At 41.5% G+C, this 26,455-nt stretch overlaps 1 protein-coding gene across 1 annotated transcript in view; it reads right to left on the reverse strand.

The window, feature by feature from the left end:
- Positions 1–26,455, reverse strand: part of XYLT1 (xylosyltransferase 1) — a 530,851-nt gene that overhangs the window by 60,379 nt on the left and 444,017 nt on the right. Inside the window, exon 7 of the mRNA XM_082261193.1 lies at positions 3,702–3,878. Coding sequence (XP_082117319.1) covers positions 3,702–3,878 — 177 coding nt within the window. The remainder of the gene's footprint in view (positions 1–3,701; positions 3,879–26,455) is intronic.

Raw genomic sequence — 26,455 nt, forward strand, 5'->3', positions numbered from 1 at the left:
GAAAGCAGTTCTCAAATTTTAGAAAAGATGCATAATTTCCAAGCCATGCTTGTAGGCTGTGGGTGGCCCCTCCTTACCTATCCATAAAACTCCTAGTGTGGGTGACCCACCCCATCCTGCCTAAAAAGCACATCAGTGCAAGAATGAGTACTGTAGCTCTTTTAAAATATTTGCAGTGCGCTCTTTTCATTTCTGTTGCACCTATGCTGCAGCAGTGGCTGATTTCAGTGCTGTTTGACAGAGGAGGGAAAGTCAGTCTCCCCTGGTCTGCAGAGAGGACCAGGAGGCACAGACTAACATCCACAGGCTGATGACAGAGGAAAAGACAATACTGAACGCAAGTAAATTAAAGTGTCCCCAAAAAAAAAAAAATTAAAAAGAAGACACTCAAAAATAAAATAGTCTGTTACTCACAAAACAAAACAAAAGAAGACAAAAGCGCACATACGACCTAGCGTAATACCGTTTATTAAAAGGTATACGTTGTAATAGTACATGCACTCACATGCTGGTGAACGGTTCTGAGCATATTTGCAACTTCCTTTCCTGTATGGCCACTTCAAGTCAGACAGGGAGCTCAATCAATGCTCCTGTGTCCTAGTAAGATGGTAAGGCGGTGATCCCTCCTGGTCTCCTGGGTGAGTGGTCCGCTCACTGAGCTCCCGGTGTCTCCAGCTCCTGCGCCGGCCAGCCCTGCACAGTCATTACTGCGCATGCACGCCCAGACCCGGGTGGAAGACCCGTAAATACAGGAAAAACACAGCAAGGAAGAGAGAAAGGAAGCAACGTCACACGTCAGCCCGTTGCTATGATGACGTGTTACGGAGGCGTGGCCTCCATCTTCAGGTCACACCTATAGTCATGCCAAATGGCATTTTATATGTACTGGCCCCTCAACTTAAAGAGGCCATACTTGGAGAGGCCCCATAACATGGGGACATGAGCAGACATTTACAGGTAGCCATAGACAAAACAACAATACATAGTATAATTTAAAAACCTTTAAAAATTAATTTAAAAAACTTCCTATCAAGATATAGAAACCTCCAAAAAAGTTTTTGGACACACCAAAAAAAACTTCTTGTGCCCCCTTGGTTATTGACATAGGCCACAGCCATGGCATTGTCTGATTGAATCCATACCAGACACCCCTGGAGAGGACTTGTCCAATGATCTAGACAAAGCCTGATCGCTCGGAGCTCCAATACACTGATCTGTAGCCTGGAGCACAGTCAGTGCGAAGAATGCCTCCCCATCTAGCATCTGTGGTAACAACCGCCCAGTACAGGGGAAGAAACGATTTTCCCTGAAGAAGTGCCGAAGAAAGAAGCCACCAAACCATGGACCCCCCTCGTGCTCTAGCTCAACAGGATCAGATTGCCTAGAGACTGAGGATCCATATTCCATTTCACTAGAATCTCCTTTTGCAGAGATCCCATATGAAACTGTGAAAACAGAACTGCCTCGAAGGTAGACAACATCAGGCCCAACACCCGCATGCAAGCCCGCATAGAGCACAGTCTGCTGGACAGCAGAAGCCAAATTGCCTCCTGCGACTTTTGAAGTTTTTCCAGAGGAAGAAACACTCTGGCCGAGGCCAAGTACAGAGTCAGATCCAGATAGTCCAGGCTCGTGGACGGAACCAGAGCAGACTTCTGAAGATTCAGGATCCAACCGAACTCCCTCAGAGTAATCTCCAAGTTGGCCAACAGAGCAGTCGAAGACTCTGCTTGCAAAAGCAGATCCTTCAGGTACCCCAGTATCGCGATCCCCTGCTAACGCAGTAATGCTAGAACCGTGGCCAACACTTTTGTGAAGACTCAAGGAGCAGAAGCGAGGCCAAAGGGTAACACCACAAACTGATAATGCTCCTCGCCCCCGACGACAAAGCGGAGGAAGAGCTGATGGGCGAAACACCTAGGGATGTGAAAGTAGGCGTCCTTGATGTCGATGGAGGCGAGAAAATCCCATTGATGTAGGGACGCCACCACTCGGAACTTCTGTACCCGCACAAAGCAGTTTAGCGCCTTGAGGTCCAGAATTGGACGCACCTCACCCTCCTTTCTGGGAACTGTAAACAGGTTTGAGTAAAAACCTTGAAAACGTTCCCACTTTGGAACCAGAACAATCACCCCTTGAAGTAAAAAGTATTGCACTGCCCCATAGAGATCCTTTAAGAGATCTGAGGAAAAATGCAGGTTGGAAGGGAAGAACCTTTCCAGAGGATAAGACCGAAACTTGATATTGTAGCTGAAGCAAATGACTTTGTGAACCCACTTGTCCTGGATCAGGGAGGTCCACAGATCCGGAAAACAGCGAAGACGTCCCTCCACCACCAAAAGGACACCCTGCTCCTGACAGGACACCCCACTCCATTGTAATGTGGGTGCTTTTGGCCAGGAGGAAATGCTGCGACTTAGGCCGAAGCCAGTTCGTATGCGTCCTCGGGAGACGTTAAACTCGCAGGCCAGTCCCTGTTCAGTGGGGCTATGTCACTGGCCGGACAGGGGGGACCATAAGAATCTAGATTATCCAGTTTGTCTGCCAGTTCGGCACTTGATTGTAGATTCTCACAGTAACAAAATAATAAAAGGAGGAAAAAATTCCAATTAAAAAGAAAACAATTGCCGGGACCAGAGATCCCAGCAAGGAACTAGGTCCTTACTCCTGACTAGGCAGAAAAAAACTGAATACCTATAGCAGGAAGTGGGAGTATACCCCCATACCCCTAGGGACATGCACTTTAGGCATGCTCAAGCTTTTTTCTCTGCCTAGTGTCCTACTCCTGTGGGGGGGGGGGGGGCAGTATAACCCTACGGTCATGAAGATGAAGAGCTGTGTCCGTCAATGAACGAAAGAGAAATGATAACAATTTTGTTTGGGTACAGTGTTGCATGACTGAGTAATTGTCATTCAAAGCGTGGGAGCACTGAAAGCTGAAAATTGGTCTAGGCAGAAAGGGGGTGAAAGTGCCCTGTATTGAAGTGGTTAAATACTGCATGCATGGACCACTACTTAATTACCACATGCATTTAAATATTTTCTTCCTTCTGTGAATTAAGTTTAGCACCCTTTCATGTGATATTTATTGACATTTATGAGCATTTCGCAGTAAATACCACAAAATAGTATAGTGAATTGACAGTTTCAGGGTCACATGTGATATTTTGGGAAAATATGTCCAGACACCTAAATACTGCATACAAGATGATTTTGTGAATGGAGCCTAAATATCAATACTCCTGCATTCCTGAACCTGTGAGGAGTATCACTCTGCAGTACAGTAAGGCCGGCCATACACGGTTCCAATCTCAGGCGGTTCCTGCTGAACTCGAACCATTAACGAGCAGCCTGAATGTACCAAGTTGATCAATCTATCAACCTAAATGTACCAAGTTGATCGATCTATCAACTTGGGTACAACCAGCCTGCCAGATTGTCTTGCTTGGAATTCAGATATAGCAGTCCATGTTTTTGTTTCAATATTGGTTTTCTTTATTTAGTAAATCAATAAGGTTGACCTGTAGGAAATGGCCTTGTTTATAGGAAAAATAGATAATCCAAGTGTACATTTAAAAGTTTAATAGGCTTACGTGAAGATTATTCTCACCAGAGTTCTCATCACATTTGACATGTTTTGTGACAATGAAATTAAAAATAAATGCATTAGGATGACCGATTGTAATACAAAATCTACATACCTGGAAGCGGTGAAAATCAGAAGGTTTGAAGTCATTTGGAGAGCAGCCACACCAGTCAACAATGTGTTTGTATTGACATTTGCAGCCTAGTTTTCTATTCCAGTTAGTTATTCGCAAATTATTGTCAACCATGGTGTCACAGTAAGGGCTGTTTTCTAACACCGTATGAAAGAAGGACTGAAATGGAAAAAAAAATAGTAGAGGGCTGAGTCAGTAGTGAAATTCAATATAAAAAACAACAGCATTTTTAAAGAAACACCTATCTCATTATTTCTGTTTGGTAAAAAAATTAATTTTACTGTGAAACGTGGTAAGAATTAAAGTTATGCTAAATCACCATTGTAAATCCCACACTAATTCAAAAGATATTTCTATTTATAATCAACTCTGAAGGCGGTTAGGAACACAGAGCTTAAAAAAATTGGCTTATTTTCTGCCTGTAAATTCACCTATATGTTAGCCTATGTTTCCATGGACATGTTTACATCTGTATTAGAAGAGGAGCATTTACAGGGAGAAAACAAATAGCATCAACACGTTCAGGAGAGGAGCTTTTGAGCAGAAAAATGCTAACCGCATCTAAACGTGTCTAGAGGTGAATTAGCGCTAGGTGTGTTTAGTGCTTGAGTGTTCATTCATTCCAATAGTCATATTAAATTATTATCCAATTGAATACATCAATGCATAAATGCTTGACGTGCCTGAACGCGTCTAAATGTGCCAAAATGCGTGTGTAAAATGCGGCTTTAGGCTTGTGTTTACACTTTCTTCCTGCACAAGGTATAAAGTGAGGTCTGCTGATGTCACCACTGTAATGTCACCACTGTACTGTTTGCTGAAAGCTGCAGTGCCAGCATTCCCTTGCTTCGGCTTCATTCATTCTGTAGATCTGGGCTTTCTGAACCACTCCTACTGCTTATGCTTAATTTCTCCATCAATCATCATATAACCAGTTATTAGGATGGCAGCTCTGACATAAGGAGTACAGTCTTGCCCTGTGACTGACACTAGCCCATTTATGACTGCTTGTCTCTTTTTGGGCAAAGCTCCAACAGTTCAGGTCCCCTTTAAATTATAATGCACTGCTCAGTATAACTATCCCTCCACTCAAGTTGCAATTAAGAAGAGGCTCCTTCTTTACTTTGCCTAACAAGAGAACCTTACCAGCTACCAGAGATACGTATGGGAAGCCTGTCAGAAAAGAAATATCAGAGCCACTTTTGCTGGTTCTGAATATCTAAAGCAGCAGTCTCCAAACTGTGGCCCAGGGGCTGGATGCGGCCCCTTGCTTGCCTTTATCTGGCCCTTGGGGCACTATTCTATCCACTGACACCAACGATGTGGCACCATCCCTCCCACTGACACCAACAATGAGGAACAATCCCTCCCACTGACACCAACAGTGAGGCACTATTCCTCCCACTGACACCATTAAAAGGGCACAATTCCTCCCACAGACATCAATTACGGCACAGAATTCTTTCCATTGGCACCAACTTAGGAGCAGAATTCCTTCCATTGGCACCAACAATGAGATACTGTTCTTCCAACTGACCCCAACAATGGGGCACTATTCCTTTCACTGCCATCAACGCTGAGGCATTATTCCTCCCACTGACACCAAAGATAGGGCATTGTTTACTCCAACTGGATGCTAGGAGGTTTTCTACCCATACTGGCCCTAGTCCGGCCTTCCTAAAGTCTGAAGGACAGTAAACTATCCCTTTATTTAGAAAGTTTGGAGACCCCTGGTCTAAAGGTCCAGATTAAGTATACAGTCAATTTCATATGGACAGCTGAAAAGTGCATACAGTACTTGTTCCGATTTAGACTGAGTAGTGAAGGAAGGTTAATGATACCACTCGAGCCTGGTAATCTATTTTTTTTAACTTAATAATAAGCAGTTTATTAGCTAGGTATTCAATAAAAACACCACACTTGGTAATCATAGTGTGGGACAGGGTGGGATTTCTAATCTCATGCTGAGAGTTGGACACCAGTTAAATAAACCTTCCCACAGTTTTTGCCCTTGGCGGTAAAGGAATATATCTGTGTAGATGTACAATTTTTCTAGTTACTGGCAAGGCATTTTTGTCTTTTATAAAGCATTCAGATAGTCAACTAGATATATTCTAAGATGAAGAAATTGCTGTTGCAGTATGTAATTTATACTGAGAACGAGACAGTAACAGAGAGAAGAAAATAAGCTAATCTGAGTGTTGGTGAATACTGCGGGTTTCATTGATAAAAGTAAGGAGAGAAAAATAAAATATATCCAAACTTTTGGACAGACAGTCTACTTTTTTCAGCGCCTTTAGAATTACAAGTGCATCTGTGGTTTGCTGACTTAAATGGAAAATGTGCACTCTAAGATGGATTATTTTATCTTCAAACAGTCGGTAAAACATATGGAGGAAGGAAGTTTAGCGTATGTAGCTAAGTGTATGTCTTCTCATATACCCATTTATATATGCAGTGCCAGGGCATGTGCTATAATAAGCAGTTCAAAATATACATCTGAATAAATAATGACTGACTACATTTTTTTTTTCTGAAAGCCAGTTATAGTAAGAATCTTATTTCAGGCAGGGACCACTAGGGGAGGCAAAATTTGTCAGACTTATTTAAAGTGGCTCTGAAGGTAGAAGGCTTTTTTTTTTAATCTTAACCGATAAAAAAAACCTTCTGTGTGCAGCAGCCTCTGCCCTCCTAATACTTACCTGAGTCCATCTCGATCCAGGAATGTTGCATGAGAGACTTGGCTGTCCGGTACTCTCCCTTCTCGTTGGCTCCGTCTGCTGTCAATCAAAATCAGTCATCCAATGAGGAGAGAGAGAGGGGGCAGGTTCGAGCCATGGTTCCATGTCTAAATAGACACACAGAGCTGCGGCTCAGCTCTGGTGCCCCCATAGCAAACTGCTTGCTGTGGGGGCACTCGGCAGGAGGGAGGGGTCAGGAGCGCCAAAGAGGGGCAGCGCAGGTAAGTATAACATGTTTGTTATTTTCAAACAACAAAAAAAGAGACTTTAATATCACTTTAAAGCAACATTAAGTCCAAAAGCAAACATTTATTATATAGCAGTTTACCAATTTTTTTTGCGATCCAGCCAAAAAGTCTCTTGTTTTTCAAAAGAACAAGCTCTCCACCAAATGTATCAGTTTACAGGAGAATGATACCAACCATTAAACACTGACAGGGGTGCTTACAATTATCAGTTTTTATTTACCCATGTAAAAATTGAAAAAAAAAGCAGTTTGCTGTAACTGATGAAAAGTGGACACAATTCACTAAAGGATATCAGGTGCAATATTTAGGTCATGTATTTAGGTATTGCATGCTGGGGAACACTTAGTTTAATATAGGTTTATGTTTTATTTACCGCAAAAAAAAAAAACGTTCAGTAAATATCACATAAAACTAGTAAAGAGTAAATTCCCTAAAAAAAAAAAAAAAAAAAAAGTCAACAAAAACATTTGTTGAATAAGTTGTTGTGCGCTATTTAACGAATACTGGCCCTTTGAGTCTGGTATAGATTTTGGGGGGAACCTCATGACAAAGCCCCTTGTCCCTATGTTAAAGAGGACAATGGCCTCTTCTCTACAACCATGGCCAGATGGTTGTGGAGGTGCGGGGAAGGGGTGACTTATTGGAATATGGAAGCCCCCTTCACTGAGAGGGTCCCTGGATCCGGACCTTAAACTAAAAAAATTTGTAAAAAGTTTTTTATAACAAAGAAAAAGTCCCTTGATTTACATCCATCAACAATCATGAATTTCCGCAGAAAAAAAAAAGTCGCTTGCCGTCATGACCACTCCCAACACCTTGCTCCCACACAGACTGACACACCGCTCCCCCCACTGCTTAACTAAACAAGGGGGTGGGGTCAATGGTGTCACAAGGGTGTGAACCACTCGGTGACATCATGCACAATACATGCTTGTAATTGACCAAACATGGATGTGTCTGTGGATGGTCAATGACATCACCAAGTGGCCCTGCCCTATTGTGACATCATTGACCCAACATCCCCTCGTGACATTATTTACCAAACATAGACGTGTCCATGGATGGTCAATGACATCACCAAGTGGCCCTGCCCTATCATGACATCATTAACCCACATCCATGTTTACTTAAGCAGTGAGCAGTGGGGGGGAGCAGTGTGTCAGTCGGTGGGAGCCAAGATTCTGGAACGGTCATGTCAGTCAGTGGCTTTTCTTTTCCATGTGGGAGATGTTTATCGTGCTTGATGATGAATGTACTTTGGGGTCGATTTTTTTAATAAAGGACTTGTCAAAAACTGTGTGCTGTTTTTATTTACACTTGTCATTTCTTTTGGTGAATAAGTAGTGGTACTGAGTACCCCATACTCATTTGAATGGGGGGTGGGATCTGAGGGCCCCCTTGTTAAAGTAGGCTTCCAGATTCCAATAAGTCACCCTCTCTGCACCCCCACAACCACCGGGCCAAGGTTGTAGGAAAAATGCCCTTGTCCTCATCAACATGAAGACAAATGGTAGCCCCCACCCCCCCCAGCGAAGCACAAAACCCATGTTGAGGGCAGATGGCCTGGTATGGTTCAGGAGGGGGGCACACCCCCTTTTTCCTGGCTTGCAGAGCTGCATGCACAGATAGGGGTCTTGGTTTTAGGGGGCCCTCACAATATTTTAATGCATTTTTGGCATGAAGCTAAATTTATTCTCACTGGAGAATAATCCCAACATAGGAAAAAAAATATTCAGTCTCAGGGAGTGTAAGAGGACATGTGGCCACACAATGAGATTGGAGGATTGGGGATTGGTTTACCCTTAAGCTGCGTAGGGGGTTTTTCACTGTCAGGGAGGTAAGAATGTGAAACTCTCTTCCACAATTGGTGGTATCAGCTGGGAGTATTGATAATTTTAAAAGGCTTTGACGTGCATCTCAAAGAACACAAGATACAGGGATATGGGAAATGGTTATCATCAATGACACACACACACCTACACAGGTTGAACTGGATGGACTATTGTCTTTATTCAACCTTAACTACTATGTAAGTCAATACCACTATAATAAAGCCTCACAAACTGCTAAACCCACAGCAACCAATCAGAATTCACTTTTTTTATTTATTTTTATTTTATTTGTCTTGTGCGTTAAGCTTACTTGCAGGAAGTAGTATATTAAATGTTGCAGTTCCTGAATGCAAAAGAAAGTCGCAGTGGCTATTCTACATTGTACATGAAACATAAGGAAGTCTCTTCCTGAATTAGGAAGTATGGAGCAGCAGAGGACAGCATTGAGCAGCAGAGGAAAGATAGAAGACATGGATAACCAAGCACAGGAAAGATTATCCCTGTTTTGAATTTTAAACCTATATCATTAGATATTCCTTTTTTAACATCCTTTAGCCAGTGCACTGGATTTCAATGCCAGAAGACTAATGTTGTGAGCTCTTTTTATGAGGCTAAGCATAAAAGCACAAGACAATTAAAGGGTATAATCAAAATACCTTGGACAGTCCTGTATATTTAAAAGATAAGTTCACCTTTGGGAACATGTTACATGTTCCACCTGATTTTAGGGTGGAACATGTAACATGTTCCCAGTGCTGCAGCCGCCCGCTGCCCCCACTGTCCCCCTGCCTGTAGCAGCAGTACGGGGACAAGTTCTCCGTACTAGCTGCCACTGTTTGAAAAACAGAACAGCGATATGTTTGAATGTCTTGTAGTTCTCAATGAACTACCATAGCGCTGTGGAGCGCCATGATAGTTCATTGAGTCTTCCTGTCATGGAGTATTGGCTTACCTTTATGGGATGTATGGGTAAGCCAATACACTGACTGTATGCAGGAGACCTGCCTGGCATCAGCAGCTTACCTGCAAAAAACAAAATCTGCATTTATTTTTTAAAAACAAGTGAACTTATCCTTTACTTTAACTCTCAACTGAATCCTTAACCTAACCCCTAGAAATAACCTTACTGTACCGTGCTGTAACCCTCTCCTTCACCTTAATACTTAACCACTTGCCGACCGCCGCAAGTACATATACTGCGGCGGTCAGCCCCTCACAGGCAGAGTGACGTATATATACATCACTAGCATGTGAGGCTCTGGGGAGCAAGCGCGCACTCAAGCCTCACCTCAAGCCACAGCCAATCACAGTTAGAATCACGCCCCTAGGGACACACTTAACCCCTCCCTCTCAAAAAAGTTAACCCCTTCACTGCCAGTGTAATTTTACAGTAACAGTGCATATGTATAGCACTGATTACTGTAGAAATGTCACTGGTAACCCCAAAAGTGTCAAAAATGTCAGTCAAGGGTCCGATCTGTCCGCCGCAATGTCGCAGTACCGCAAAAAAATCGCAGATTGCCGCCATTACGCGTTAATAAAAAAACAACAAAAATGACAAAAATCTTTCCCTTTGTTAGTAAACGCCATAACTTTTGCGCAAACCAATCAAAAAACGCTTTTTGCGATTTTTTTTACCAAACATATGTAGCATAAAACAAATTGGCCGAAAATGTTAAAAAAATTCGATTTTTACATTTTTTTTTTGGGGGGGGGGGGAATTTCATATAAAAAAATGTGAAAAATATTGTTATTTTTGCAAAATTTACGCTCTTTTTTTGTTTATAGCGCATGATCAAAAAATCGCACAGGTGATCAAATACCACCAAAAGAAAGCTCTGTTTGTGGGAAAAAAAGGACGTCAAATTAGTTTAGGTACAGCGTCGCACGACCGCGCAATTGTCCGTTAAAGTCACGCAGTGCCGAATCGCAAAATAGGCCCTGGTCAGGAAGGGGGTAAAATCTTCCGGGGCTTAAGTGGTTAACCTAAACCTGCAACATAACCCTTAAGATTTAACCTATCACTTATAATAAATGTAAACTTGGACAGCACAGTGGGTAAATGGTTCTGTCTAGCATCACTAAAATCGTCTGTTTGAATCCCAACCACAGCATTACCTGCATGGAGTTTGCATATTCTGTTTGTGCTTGAGTGGGTTTCTTTTAGGTACCCTGGTTTCCTCCCACACTTCAAAGACATGCTGGTAGATTAATTTGCAACTGTCTAAACTGGCCCTAGTATGTATGTATGAATGTGAGCTAGGGACCTTAGATTGTAAGCTCCTTGAAGGCAGGGACTGATTCAAATGCACAGTATATAGATGTACAGCACTGCGTAAATTGTTGGCGTTATATAAGTAACTATCATAAATAAACTTACAAAATATTTTTTTACAGCTGGATTGAGCATAGAATAGGTAAAATCCCTTGTCAGTGAGTGCCATTGGGGAAAACTACCTTCGCCTCTCTGTCATGTAGACATAATAAAGTAATAGGAAATCTCTCAAACTAAGGGCAATCCCCTGCGTAGAATAGATTAAACCCATTGTCAGTGAGAGCCATTGGGAAAAACTACCTTCAATTTCTGTCATGTAGACATAAAAAAATAATAGAAAATCTGTCAAATGAAGGGCAATCCCCTGCGTCCCCACTGTAAGATTTTCTCTATATTCCTGTTCCAGTGACAACTCCAATTTTTGGATTCTCCTCACTCTAATACAAAGGGTTAATTATGCTTCTGGACAATCATAAGACAATAAAAACATTGCAGGAATTCTAATCCTTCCTCATGCTCTATCAAAAACCTAAAAAAAGTTTTGGCTTTACATACACTGCAATGAAGCTCCATGGACCCTATTGGATGTTCTGTACTCTGCTAGATTGTTTGAAATATCATGACTAAATATCTTTTATAGGAATAAATAGGGCTGAAGAGTGCATGCAAGTTAGAAAGGGGACCAGGCTTGGACCCTTGCTCACAAAGGTTGAGCAGTGCAGGGTGGGTGACAAATTGAAGTTCTTAAGGGTGTGTAAGATGATAAGTAACTCACCTTGCTAGTTGTTGTTGGAGGTGAAGTTTAACTGCCTTACACGAAAGCAAATGCCACAAATGAAAGCAGGGAAGGTCAAAGTTCTTAATCAGTATACTTTGTTCTGGGTCAGTGTTGCAAAGTTTTGAAGCCATCGAATAAATATGACGGCCAGGGAACTACCACTTTCAGAAGTCAGCAATGGCACCCCACACATTTTTGTCATGCCAGGTTTTATTTAATTTAAAGCAAAACCTGTGTCATTTAGGTAGGAGGAGAGACTCTGTGCAGAATTTACCAAAATGTACTAAAACTGTAGACGACAGAATCTGGAGAAGCTGTGCACAGTAACCAATCAGCTTCTAGCTTCAGCTACTGTACTTCACTTAAGCTTTAAAATAAAGCTAGATGATGATTGGTTGCCATTCACAGATGCTCCAGTCTAAGTACATGCCCCTTTCTGCGTCTCTTCTGCCATAAATCCTTCCTACTTGCATTCTTTTTCTAATGGTGTAGGAGCTAGGAAAAAGCTGAGCTCTGTGCACATGAGAGCTATGTGAGCTTTGACTGACCAATTAGGATCGTGAAAGCCATGGGGGTCCATTTCAATTAAGTTCTGTGCTTTAAGTTTCTCCTAGAGTTTGAAAAAGTCATCTTAAGACACAACTTTGCATTAACTTAAACTCTTAACTCTTTCAATGAAAAGAGATTTGCCAGGAGATCAAAAAATGCCAGATATATGCCAAGAGAGGGCCAGGATAGCCTTCACAATAAAAAGACAAAGCTGCATAGGTGTGTATTTTATCCTAACACAAAACTACAGTTTTTTTTACAGATCAGTTCTCCTCACATACATTGAATGATTAGAGAAAAATTACAATTCTCCAATATAGGGAGTAAGGTCAACAGAGAAAACTATTTTCAGCCCCTCTTCTTGGGTTCCAGCATCAGAGAAACAGCATTGAATACCTCTGTTGCATTACACTGTGTAGAGGATAAAATCCTTTACATAAAAATAAGATTACTACAGCTGTTATAGCCTTCACCCTAGATGGTCATACATAATATGAAATTGCTTCTTTTAAAGTGTTCATACTAGCTGCTTAAAAAGATAAAATGGTTTAACTTAATTGATCCTGAAGTGACTGTTCTATATAAGGTTGCTATGATACAGAGTGAGTTGCTTTTAGTTGCTTTTTAAAACATTATGTTCTATCTGCACTGCACGGTCTTCAAGGTATCCATGCTATTTATTCTGAATCTTTCATCTTCATACAAGTGTGGGCTAAAATACTAACTGTGCTCCAAAGCTCTCAGCCTCACATTAGGTGAGGCCTCAAGGTCATTTAATGTGTGATAAAAAAGAATGGTGAACGAATATGGAAGATGATATTTTACAGGCAATGACTATGTACCTATAAGTGTTTATGCTTGGAGTTAACCTTTGCCATTTAGCAACACAGCCATAAAGTTTTTAAAACATAAACTTTTGAGGTTTGGGAAAGACTTGTGATGAGCTCGACAGAGATGAAGTAGCTCAAACCAAATTAGCTATTCATAACTTGAGTTACAAAATTGACACCTGCAATCTGACTACTTTAATAAGGAGGTGGGGGCCTCCTGCCCTGTACTATAATCCAAGAAACAGATTTTACTGGAAGTCAGAAATCCTATTTTCTAAGTTGTAGAGTACAAGACACTGAATATTTAAACTTTAACCATGTGACATTCAAAACCAGCCTAACTGTGAGGTGGGCAACACAGAAAACAAGTGCCAATAGGCAGCTTGTAGTGCCTTATGCCCGAAACCATCATCAAAAGAGACCTGGAAATCAACCTGGTAAAATTTAACAAACGTGTAAACAGAACACCAGGTTGCAATTTTGCAAATCTGCGACACAGGTTTTGCAATAAATCTCCATCTGTGCATTATATGCTGCTGTTGTTTGGTTGTCTTCTTGGGGTGCTGTTGGCCCTACCAATAACTCCCGGGGCAGACGCCCACTGGCTGTTACCTTTTTTAAGTGTTATAACATTTTAAAACTATTTTTTCAAGCTGATCTTCTGCATATACCATGTCAGTAGCATCTACTCCCGAGGACATGAATGAATGTTCCTGAAACAAGTAGAGTTTTATGATGCACTTTATTTCTATATTCTAAGGGCACATTGTGAAAACCTAAAATACAGTAATTTTTTTTGATCAAGATTGCAAATACAACTAGTAAATTTCTATAGTAAATCAGCTTGTGTTTTTAAAGGTTGTGTGATATAAAGAAGTTTTGTCTTTGTCTTCCTCACTAAAGAGTGTGGGTGACAGACAGCTGTCCTAGGACATTGTGAGTAAGACCTGGTTCTGGACTTTCAGGTGTGCATGTGCACAGGAAATTGGGTGCCAGAAGTTACTGCATGGACTGGATCTGCTCTTACAGAGACTTGGAATTATTGGCAATTCCCTATTACCCCCAGTCAAAGCTGTTTCAAGAGGAGTTTTTAAGAAGTTTGTCCTCCTGTTGATTTCTACTATCACTTGGATTATTATGGACCCTTAAATCCCCTGCTGTTCAACTTTCTGCAAATAAATCCACAGAAAGACATCTCCTAGGCTAAACCTGTGTTTTGGCGGTGTACATGGAACTGTGACTGTTGCAGGCAGCCACTGTACTAGCAAGGGAGGCCTGGGCATATTCTTAATGGCCCCAGAGTGCACACTTATTACTGTCATCATGTTACCATTATGACATGAAAATGGCCCAGCATTTCCATATTCTCCAACTGGATAAAATACATGGTCCTTCCAATGCACAAGGCATCTCCCACTATTCTCCCTTATTCATTCTGTTTGTTTTGGATGACTGAGTTTGCCTATACATCTATACAGAAAGTTCACAGCATTATAAAACAAAACAAAACATCTGCTTGTGAAAGCCACTAACTAAATGTATGTTAGTTTTAGACCAATTTGGTCTGCTAATGGGTTCCCGAAAGCAAACAGACAGTTTTTGTACTGGGGTTGTCTCTGCAACAAGTGGTTGAGGAGCCAATCCGGAGGGAGGCCATTTTGGATTTGGTATTCACAAATGGGGATTCGGTATATGATGTCATTGTAGGCGAAACCTTGGGATCTAGTGATCACCAGTCAGTGTGGTTTAATATAAGAACTGTGAAAGAGTCACACCACACAAAAACAAAAGTTTTAGATTTTAGAAAAACAGACTTTTCAAAAATGAAATTAGTCATAAATGAGTCCTTATCAGACTGGAACGGATTACATGGAGTCCAGGAGAAATGGGACTACTTAAAAGGTGCATTATTGAAGGCAACAGAAAATTGCATTAGACTTGTCAGTAAAAGCAAAAAAAGGAAGAGACCACTGTGGTACTCAGCAGAAGTGGCCCAAATCATTAAAAATAAAAAGCTAGCATTTTGTAATTATAAAAAAACCCAGAGCAATGAAGATAAGGAAATCTACAAGATTAGGCAGAAAGAGGCCAAGCAAGTTATAAGAATTTCTAAAGCGCAGGCAAAAGAAAAACTAGCTCAGTCTATGAAAAAGGGGGATACGACATTCTTCAGATATATAAATGAAAAAAGGAAATTAAAACAAGGAATAACTAAATTAAAAACAAAGGACGGAAGGTATGTAGAAGAGAATAAAGGGCTAGCCGACTGCCTTAATGAATACTTCTGTTCAGTTTTTACAGAAGAAAAAGAAGAAGAAGGACCTCCACTCGAAAGGATGACTAATGAATCGTTTGATGCATGTGTCTTTACAGAGGAAGACATTCTAAGATTGCTGTCTAAAGTGAAGACAAATAAGTCACAGGGTCCTGATGAGATACACCCAAAATTATTAAAAGAGCTTAGTGGTGAGCTGGCAAAACCATTAACAGATTTATTTAACCAATCATTGGTAACAGGAGTCGTCCCGGAAGATTGGAAATTGGCAAATGTCGTGCCCATTCACAAGAAAGGTAGTAGGGAGGAATCGAGCAACTATAGACCAGTGAGTCTGACATCAATAGTAGGCAAATTAATGGAAACCCTATTAAAGGATAGGATTGTGGAACATCTTAAATCCCATGGATTGCAAGATGAAAAACAACATGGGTTTACTTCAGGGAGATCATGCCAAACAAATCTTATAGATTTTTTTGACTGGGTGACTAAAATAATAGATGGTGGAGGTGCAGTAGACATTGCATATCTAGATTTTAGTAAGGCTTTTGACACTGTCCCACATAGAAGACTTATCAATAAACTGCAGTCATTGAGCATGGACTCCCATATTGTTGAGTGGATTAGGCAGTGGCTGAGTGACAGACAACAGAGGGTTGTAGTCAATGGAGAACATTCAGAACAAGGTCATGTTACCAGTGGGGTACCTCAGGGATCTGTACTGGGACCAATTTTGTTTAATATCTTCATAAGTGATATTGCGAAAGGCCTCGATGGTAAGGTTTGTCTTTTTGCTGATGACACAAAGATATGTAACAGGGTTGATGTTCCTGGAGGGAAACGCCAAATGGAAAAGGATTTAGGAAAACTAGAACAATGGTCAGAACTCTGGCAACTGAAATTTAATGTGGATAAGTGCAAGATAATGCACCTGGGGCGTAAAAACCCAAGGGCAGAATATAGAATATTTGACACAGTCCTGACCTCAGTATCTGAGGAAAGGGATTTAGGAGTAATTATTTCAGAAGACTTAAAGGTGGGAAGACAATGTAATAGAGCAGCACGAAATGCCAGCAGAATGCTTGGATGTATAGGGAGAGGTATAAGCAGTAGAAAGAGAGAAGTGCTTATGCCGCTGTACAGAACACTGGTGAGACCTCACTTGGAGTATTGTGCGCAGTACTGGAGGCCATATCTCCAGAAGGATATAGATACTCTAGAGAGAGTTCAGAGAAGAGGTACTAAACTAGTACATGGATTGCAGGAAAAAACTTACCAGGAAAGGTTAAAGGACCTTAACATGTATAGCTTGGAAGAAAGAAGAGACAGAGGGGATATGATAGAAACTTTTAAATACATAAAGGGAATCAACTCGGTAAAGGAGGAGAGCATATTTAAAAGAAGAAAAACTACCACAAGAGGACACAGTTTTAAATTAGAGGGGCAAAGGTTTAAAAGTAATATGAGGAAGTATTACTTTACTGAGAGAGTAGTGGATGCATGGAATAACCTTCCTGCAGAAGTGGTAGCTGCAAATACAGTGAAGGAGTTTAAGCATGCATGGGATAGGCATAAGGCTATCCTTCATATAAGATAGGGCCAGGGACTAATCATAGGATTCAGATATATTGGGCAGACTAGATGGGCCAAATGGTTCTTATCTGCCGACACATTCTATGTTTCTATGTTACCTTTTTAGTGTGCTGTCAGCCTTTTCACCCAGCAGCAGGCTGTCACACCAGAGAGAGTAAGAGAGAGCCCTGAGAATTAGACAGGCTACATACAGGAAGGCCTGTGGACAACTGAGACTAATTAATAAGGTCTGGCCAACAGGTAAAAAGCTCTAACAGCTCAAAAAAGCTATGGGGCTCTAGGTCCCACACCAGAAGATCCAAAAAAAAACAAAGATTTGTTTACTCCATATCAGACACACACTGTCGAGCTCTCACTATGTGTAAGTGAGAAACCTAGGTGACATATACACACTGTCAACAATCCTGCCAGCCAATACTCACATTATGCTGTAAAAATGTTTGTTTGTAAGTTGTTTATGCCATTCATGTACTGTATGTACACTGAGCATCTATAAAGTAGGAATGTTATATATAACATTTTGGTGGAAAAAACACAATACTGTAAGCCAGTGGCAATAAAATGTAATCTTTTGTATCACTCAGCACTCAGTCTTTTCTTAGAACTATCAGTCGGCAGCGCATTATCTGCCTTAGGTTACTATACAAATCATTGTGTGATCTTACTTTCCCATATCGTTTACCTGCATCTTAACTCAAGAATCTTCTCCACTTCAAGCTTAGAAAATAGCAGCAGACACTGCTAGGGGACACTTAAAAAACACACACTAGTATTTTCTCCTTTAATAGAAGAAAACATGGTCATACCAGGAATAACACGGGGATATGACATGATATCTCAGCCTCTGTAAGAATTCTTTTAGTGAACAATTTACTTTTGAAATTAGAAATAAACCAGTTCTTGTAGAGCATCATTTTATATCTTAGAAACTAGTTATATGTCATGCTCACCTGTTTCACACTCCAGCGCCGGCTCTTTCTCTCTGTGAGATGCAAACTGCTTTCAGCTAATTATGGGGGGCATGGTTTTAAAAGGCTAGCATGTGGGTTTCTCAATAGTAGAGCAATGTATCTACATGCTGGCAGCCCTGTGTTCCCCAGTGATGGATCCAATATTTTCTCTGTGTGTCTTTGTATCCCAGTATTCCTAGTGTCTTTGGTTTACAGGCTTGTGTACTCCCGCCTGTGACCCTGTGCCTGTCTCCCTTGTTTTTTATGTTCTATTTCCTACCTCAGTTTTTCTGTGCATTACTGCCAGCACCCTGCGTTCCTTCATTCTCTGCATTTCAATCAGTTCTTTTTTGTCTGCACCAGTGTTTTTCCTTGTAAGTCTTGGTCAGCCCCTCATTACCTGCAAATGTTCACTCCCAGCCTATGTTCTTCCTCTGTGTCTCTGTGTTTTTCCATGCATTTCTCGTGTTTACTTAAAGTCTGGTTCATTTAGCACTCCATCGGTTCAAGACACTTGTTCTTTTATGGTGTGCTTCCCATATATTTTCTGCGTCCTGCCAGTGCCTTCTCATCGGCATTTCTATGTTTTCCTGAACGTCAGTTCTGGTATTATGTTTGTGCACTTTGCTTGCCTCGCCTGTGTTATTAACTGACTGGTGAATCATGTGCCCCAGAGCTGCTAAGGACTCTCCCCAGCAACCCACTCTCAGTTCCCAGTAGCTGCATGCTCAGATAAGTTGGAGAGTCGCAACCTGGACATTGCCTGCAACCAAATCCATGTCCACCATCAGGAGCTCTAGTGAAGAAAAGGTTGCATCTTAGACCCTGCTTCTCAGCCCTTCTAAGGGCTCTCACATCTGCTGTCAAGTGGGCACACTGGCTCTCTCAGTGTTTTCAGTTATCCAACCCATCCTAGATTCCTCCCTCATAGCCAATGTCACTGCCTAGTTTCAGCTGCTGGTACCAAATCTGGGTTGTCCAGCCCACCCCTCCCCCTGGTGGGAGCAGCTTCCCTGATCCATGACACAATATTAGGAACTTCCCCTTCTAAGTGGCCATTTTTAAACGTCTTTCATCTGTTGTGTGCAAGTACATGCACAGCGGCTACAGTATGGTCGTACTGTCAATAGACAGTGCAGATCAAAGGCAAAAGGCACAAAGCATTGCAATCATTGTGTCCAATCATAGTAATCACAACTATAAACACTTTCAGCTCCCCCCCCCCCCCACACACACACACAGTTGCTGTAAGAATGTAGACATGAATGCTAATTTGGCAGTTAAAATCATAGTGTCCCTTATACACACAGCCAGTGCCAGTTTATCAATTCAGTCATTAACAGTGTTGCTGATCATAGCAAGCACCAGTGCTTCCAGTTTGCTGAGCCTGGCTAGTGTCAGTGTTTTTAGTTTGCTGATTCAGCATGTCCCAATGATTCCAGTTTATAGATCACAGCCAGAGACACTGTTTTTCAGTTTGTTGTCCACAGTCAGCTACAGTATTTTCAGATTGCTGATCACAGTCACTATCAGTGTTTCCAATGTGCTGATCACAGTCAGTGCCAGTATTTCCAGTTTGCAGATCACAGCTAATGCCAGTGTTTCTGATTTGTAGACGACAATAAATGACACAGATTCCTGTTCAGATTTCAGCAAGTACCAGTGTTTCCTGCTTTCCAAATTTAGTCATTTTGCTGTTGTTTCTAATGTCCTACCATTTCATGGCTTCTAGTATATGATACGTAGTCAGGAAATCAGATGGGTATTTACATTCTATGCTCCTTGTAAGTCTGAAGGTGCTCCTTGGATTTTGGGCCCCTCTATTTAGCTAGGCAGTGAAATGGTCTCACATATTTGGTGTTCTCATAGTCAGGAAGAGTAGCAGAATGTGTTTTGAGGAAAATTTTAAGTATATCTTATTACAAGAACACATTTGTGTAAAAAATGTATTTTCATTTTCTTTCTTAATTTTCTAAACACTTTAGCATACAAAATGAAATCTTCAAAAAGGGGCGTTTTGTCATTTTGCAGATGTATTACTGCCCTGATACTTCAGGATCTCTAAAATGTGACAGGTATTCCAAAAATCAGATGTGAAACGTATGCCCCTTAAAAGCCTGAATGTGCACATTGGATTTTGAGCCCCTCTATGCAACTAGGCAGTAAAAAAGTCTCACATGTGTGGTGTCCCTATACAAAGGAACAGAAGCAGAATGTTTTAAGGAGGAATGCTAAGTATGTCCATGCTGTGTGAGAGAAAACTTATTAAAATGACAAGTTTGTGAAAAATAAGTATTTTTAAAATCACACATCATGCCTCTTATCGGATACCTTGGGGTGTATATTTTCAAAAAAGGGGTAATTTTGGGGGGTGTTTGTATTGTCAGGTCACTTAGGCCTCAAGAAAAGAGACAGGCAGTTTTTTTGTTGTTTTTGTTTTTTTACAAAAGAGATGTACATTTTGGCCTAACATTATGAAAAAAGATTACTTATTTGATAAGATGTTTATAACAAAAAGTAAGCAGCACTGTTATCCAATTTTTTTTTTAAATTAGTATAGTAAAAAAAAAAGAAACTTTGGTTATTAAATACCACCTGAAAAATGCTTTATCTGTATCAAACTATATAAAATGTATCAAACTATCACAGCACTAAAAATCAAAAAAATTAACTGGAAAGGAAGAACTTGCAAAATTCCCCTGGAAACTGGGCTAATACCAAAATACTTAAACCCTCCTGCGGATTTCATTTAGAAGATAATGCATGTTCTTGGGTGCTATGCCAATCAGAACACTGAAAAGACAACTTTTCTTGGTTTTCTTAACCACTTGCCAACCAGGCCATAGCCGAATGATGGCCACAGCGCGGTCGGCTAGTACTGGGAGGGCGTACTATGATGTCCTCCTAAACTTCTGCTTCCTCCGGACCCAGCGTATCACAGATCAGTGTAAAGAGCCAATGACAGCAGCCCTTTAACTTGTGATTGCTCCATCCAATGATAGAGCGATCACTTGTCAACAAACCAGTGCATGTCCGGTTCAGCTCTCTTCTCTCCTCACACTGATCAGTACTGACCTCATCCATGTCACCTTTGTGCCCATACATGTCTCATCTGTGCCTCATCTGAGTCCATCCATGCCTCACCTGTGCTCATCCATACCTCACCCATGCCTCATCTATGCCACATCATGCCTCATACATGCCCATCAATGCCTCATACATGTCCATCCATGCCTCAAACATGCCCATCTATGCCTCATAGGTGCCCATTCATGCCCACCCATGCCTCGTACATGCCCACCCATGCCTCATCCATGCCCATCCATGGCTCATCTATGCCTCATCCATGCCCCTCCATACATCTTCCATGCCATATCAGTGCTCATCTGTGCCTCATCCATGCCACATCCGTGACCATCCATGCCTCGTCTGGACTCATCCATACCTCACCCATGCCACATCCGTGTCCATCCATGCCTCATCTGTGCTCATCCATACCTCATCTGTGCTCATCTATACCTCATCCATGCCACATCAGTGCTCATCCGTGCCTCATCAGTGCTCATCCGTGCCACAACCATGCCTTATCCGTGCCCATCCATGCCACATCAGTGCTCATCCTTGCTCATCCATGCCACATAGGTGCTCACTGTGCCACATCAGTGCTCACCCATGCCACATCAGTGCTCATCTGTGCCACAGCTATGCCACATTAGTGCTCATCCTCGCCACAACAGTGCTTATCCGTGCCACAACAGTGCTCATCCATGCCACATTAGTGTTCATCCGTGCCAAATCAGTGCTCATCCATGCCACAACAGTGCTCAACTGTGCCACAATAGTGCTTATCCATGCCACATCCATGCCAAATCAGTGTTCATCTGTGCCATATCAGTGCTCATTCATGCCACATCAGTGCTCCTCCATACCACATCAGTGCTCATTCCTGCCTCATCCATGCCACATCAGTACTCATCAATGCCACATCAGTATTCACCCATGCCACATCAGTGGTCATCTGTGCCTCACTAATGCCACATCAGTGCTCATCTGTGCCACATCCATGCCAGAATTTATGTCCATAGAACACCTTGCAGTGCTCCCTGCATGTTGGGTTCAGTTTTGGGCACCATTTCTTAAAAAGGATATCGGGGGAACTGGAGAAAGTATATGGGATTGTATGGTTGGGTTTTCTCTACTGTTTTTTTTTATTGGTTGAGCCAGATGGACTTGTGTCTTTTTTGCAACGTGTCTTTTTTGCAACCTGCTATGTATTAGAAATATCTTATAAATTGACACCTTTGTGTAAAAAAAAAAAAAAAAAAATTAATTTTCTTTCTACATTTTCCAAAAACTTGTGGAAAAAAATGACATTTTCAAAAGACTCATTATGCTTCCTAGATTATGTGTTGGGATGTTGGGGTTCTTTTGAAAATGGGGTCATTTTTTGGGCGTTTCCATTGTCCTCTTGCTCCAGGGTCTTCAAACGTGTAATAGGTAGTCAAGAAATTAAATGTGTAATTTATGTCCCTAGATGGTGCTCCCTGCATGTTTGCCCTCTGGCTGTGAAAAAGTCTCACACATGTGGTATCACCATACTCAGGAGGAGTAACAGAATGTGTTTTGGGGGTGTAGTTGCATGTATGCATATGCCATGTGAGAGAAATAACCTGTTAATATGACAATGTTTCTTTAGAAAAATCATAATTTTGCAAAGAATTGTGGGAAAATTACAATTTAAAAAAACTCACCATGCCTCTTACTAAATACATTGGAATATGTACTTTCCAAAAAGGGGTCATATGGGGGGGGTATTTCCACTGTCCTGGCTTGTTAGTGTCTCAAGAAATAAGATGTCAGTACATCAGGTGTGATCAGTTGTGATCAATTTTCAGTGATTGGCACCATAACTTGTAGACTCTATAACCTTCACAAAGACCAAATAATATACTGTTGTAAGATTCTGGTACCTCTGGTACCCTTAATAATCTATTTCCTTCCAAATATGCGTCCCACCTTTCTTACTAGGTGGTACGCATACACCTTTAAGACAGATGATGTCATCGCTGAGCGCCGCAGAGCGGCTATTTCAACCGCCGGCGTTCTCACTCACATCGTTCGTTCAACCTGCCTTGTGTATCCATATGCTTTCAAGCCTGTCTTGCTGTCGGAACCTCCAGCTGGTTGCTTCTACCTGGAGCAGACCGGAACCTCGCTACTGATCCCTGTATCTCGCTACCGGATCTTCCCCTCTCTACTGGACCCCTCTACTACTAACATTTACTAGTGATAAGTACCCCACAGGGGAATCCTCCATAACCTACTTACACTATCTATCATCTGCACTGTTGCATAGATTGCTAGCTCTTGAGCCTACTACCATCTACTATCTGCACTGTTACATAGATTGCTAGCTCTTGAGTCTACTACCATCTATCATCTGCACTGTTACATAGATTGCTAGTTCTTAAGTCTACTACCATCTATCCTTGCACTGGGTTAGTCTATCCTGTAATTGTCATCTGCTGTCCTTACCACCTGTCACCATACTCGATTACTAACCTATCTGCACTCTACCTGATACCATCTAGTACTCTCCTGAACAAACCTATCAAGTACTTACCATCTCTATCACTGTTCACACCTGTCCCTTCAGCACAACGCCTTCATACTGTCATATACATTCCACCACTCCAGGAACATCTTATTGAGTGTGTATATTTCTGTATGTTGAAGCTGACAGGCCCACAGTGATGAGTTTGGAGAGTTGGATCAGGTTATTCAACACATCTCTACATGACTACTGAGTGGAGATTTTGCAGCTGCATATCCAGCCTACTACAAAAATGCAGGAGCGGTACAGATTGAACGAACCAGAAAAAAAAAAAATGGATTCAGCAGAATTACCCACTCAAGTGACACAATTAACACAACAAGTAAATGCGTTAATACTTGCTCTTACTGAAGTAAAAGAAGAGAATCAGACTCTGACGCAGCAGGTAACCCGTCTCTCACGGCTTACTACTGTTCAGCCCCCTGAACCTAAAATAAACCCTCCCCTATTGTTTACAGGTAATCGGAAAAAATTTTGTGAATTCAAAAACGCATGTCAATTGCTTTTTTTGTTAAAACCTTGTACATACTCTACTGATCAGATTAAAGTCTGTACCGTTATTTCATACTTAACGGGTGATCCCCGGGCCTGGGCAGACTCCCTCTTTGAGAAAAATGATCAGATTCTCAATTCCTATTCCTTATTTCTAGCAGAACTCGCTAGTTTATATGAAGACACCAATGGGCAGAGTACTGCTGATATTCAACTAAGGGCTTTAAAACAAGGAAGGAGACCTGTAGAAGACTTTGTAGCAGAGTTCAAAAGATGGACCCTTGATTCAGGGTGGAATGATACATCTCTGCGAACTCAATTCAGACTCGGGTTATCAGAAGCTGTTAAAGACGAGCTCGCCCGAGCGGATTTACCTGGCACCTTGGATGCCTTGATACAACTTAGTATCAACATCGACAGACGACTACGAGAAAGAAGGGCTGAAAAAATGGGAATGCCATTAACTAGTCCTTCTCAGATTGCGGCCGTTGACCCTACTCCCATGGAGGTAGGAACTATACGTCCACCTTTATCAACTACTGAACGATCCAGAAGGAGATCCAGAAATCTCTGCATGTACTGCGCATCCCCGGATCATTTGATATGCGTCTGTCCCCTTGTCCGCAAAAAAGAGGGTGAGTGTTCACATGTCTTGCTAGGAGGATTAACGACTTCCTTTTCTAACCCCTATCTTTTTGTTCATTTACCATTACAGTGGGACCAGACTAGGATCACCACCAAGGCTATGATCGACACTGGATCTTGTGGAAACTATATTGATATACGTTTTGTTACCTTAAATAAAATACCTATTATTTCAAAGCTTAAACCTGTTTCTGTTAGTTTTATTAACGGTATTCCATTGTCTTCTGGTCCAATCACCAACCAGACACAGGCACTCCTTGCCACTGCCAACGAGTCTCATGTGGAGACCATCACCTTTGATATACTATCCTCACCCCATTTTTCCATTATTTTGGGACTTCCCTGGTTACACACACACCAACCAATCATAGATTGGAAAAGACGGACTTTGGCCTTCCCTTCTCACTATTGTGAGATTACGTGTAACCTCCCATCTTATGGAAAGATCCTGTCTGTGGTGTCAGATGAGATTGCACCACTATGCTATCAGGATCTGTCCGAAGTATTCCTTGAGGAAAATGCTCAAGTGTTGCCTCCCCATAGGGATTATGATTGCACTATCGATCTACTCCCTAACAGCAAATTGCCTTTCGGTCATGTTTATCCCCTTTCACAGGATGAACTTTCTCATCTCAAGGAATACTTGGATGAGAATTTGAAAAAAGGGTTCATCAGACCCTCTACTTCTTCCACAGCTGCAGGACTTTTCTTTGTCCGCAATAAGGATTCCAGTCTTAGGCCTATTATCGATTATAGGCAATTAAACACGATTACGATAAAGGATCGCTATCCTTTGCCGCTCATCCCTGAACTCATTGAACAAGTGTGCGGGGCTACTTACTTCTCTAAATTAGACCTGAAAGGGGCATACAACCTAATCCGAATCCGTGACGGAGATGAGTGGAAAACAGCATTCAGAACCAGATACGGATTATTCGAATATCTTGTGATGCCATTCGGGTTGTGTAATGCTCCCGCAGCCTTCCAAAGGTTCATAAACGACATCTTTAGAGACTTACTTGATGTCTGTGTCGTAGTATACCTGGACGATATACTTATCTATTCGTGATCTATGCCTGAACATATAAAACATGTAAGACTTGTGTTATCCAGATTACTCTCACACAATCTATACGTGAAATTAAAAAAATGCTTATTTCATAAGGAAGAAATATTATTTCTAGGATACATCATATCCAAAACTGGAATTAAGATGGATACGAGCAAGATATCCTGTATTCTAGACTGGCCTATACCAACAACTCGTAAGGCATTACAGCGATTCCTTGGATTCTCCAACTTCTATAGGAAGTTCATCAAGAACTTTTCCGCTATTGTGAGACCTCTCACACAACTGACAAGTATAAAGAAAACATTCAAATGGTCAGAAGAAGCGAATCAAGCTTTCTGCTTGTTAAAATCAAGCTTTACCTCTGCTCCCATACTACGCCATCCAGACCCATCCCTCCAATATATTCTGGAGGTAGATGCGTCAAATATGGCAGTAGGAGCAGTTCTCTCCCAACGACCAACAAATACTTCACCACTCCACCCAGTTGCTTTCTTTTCAAAATCACTAAGCAGCCCAGAGGTGAACTACCCAGTAGGTGAAAAGGAGTTACTTGCCATAAAACTGGCACTGGAGAATTGGCGACATCTACTCGAGGGTACCCAGTTACCAATACTCATATATACAGATCATAAAAACCTTCAATACCTCCAGACTAACAAAACTCTCTCCCACCGACAGGTACGATGGTCATTATTCTTCCTAAGATTCAACTTCCTAGTGACCTACACGCCTGCAGACAAAAATAAAAAAGCGGATGCGCTATCACGATTAATCGAAGATAACTGCGCCGAAATCCCTTCCATTCCCATAATACCCTATGAACGTATTATTGGTGTTGTCCG

Source organism: Pelophylax lessonae, assembly GCF_965119305.1.
Source record: "Pelophylax lessonae genome assembly, chromosome: 6".
NCBI classification, from domain to species: domain Eukaryota; kingdom Metazoa; phylum Chordata; class Amphibia; order Anura; family Ranidae; genus Pelophylax; species Pelophylax lessonae.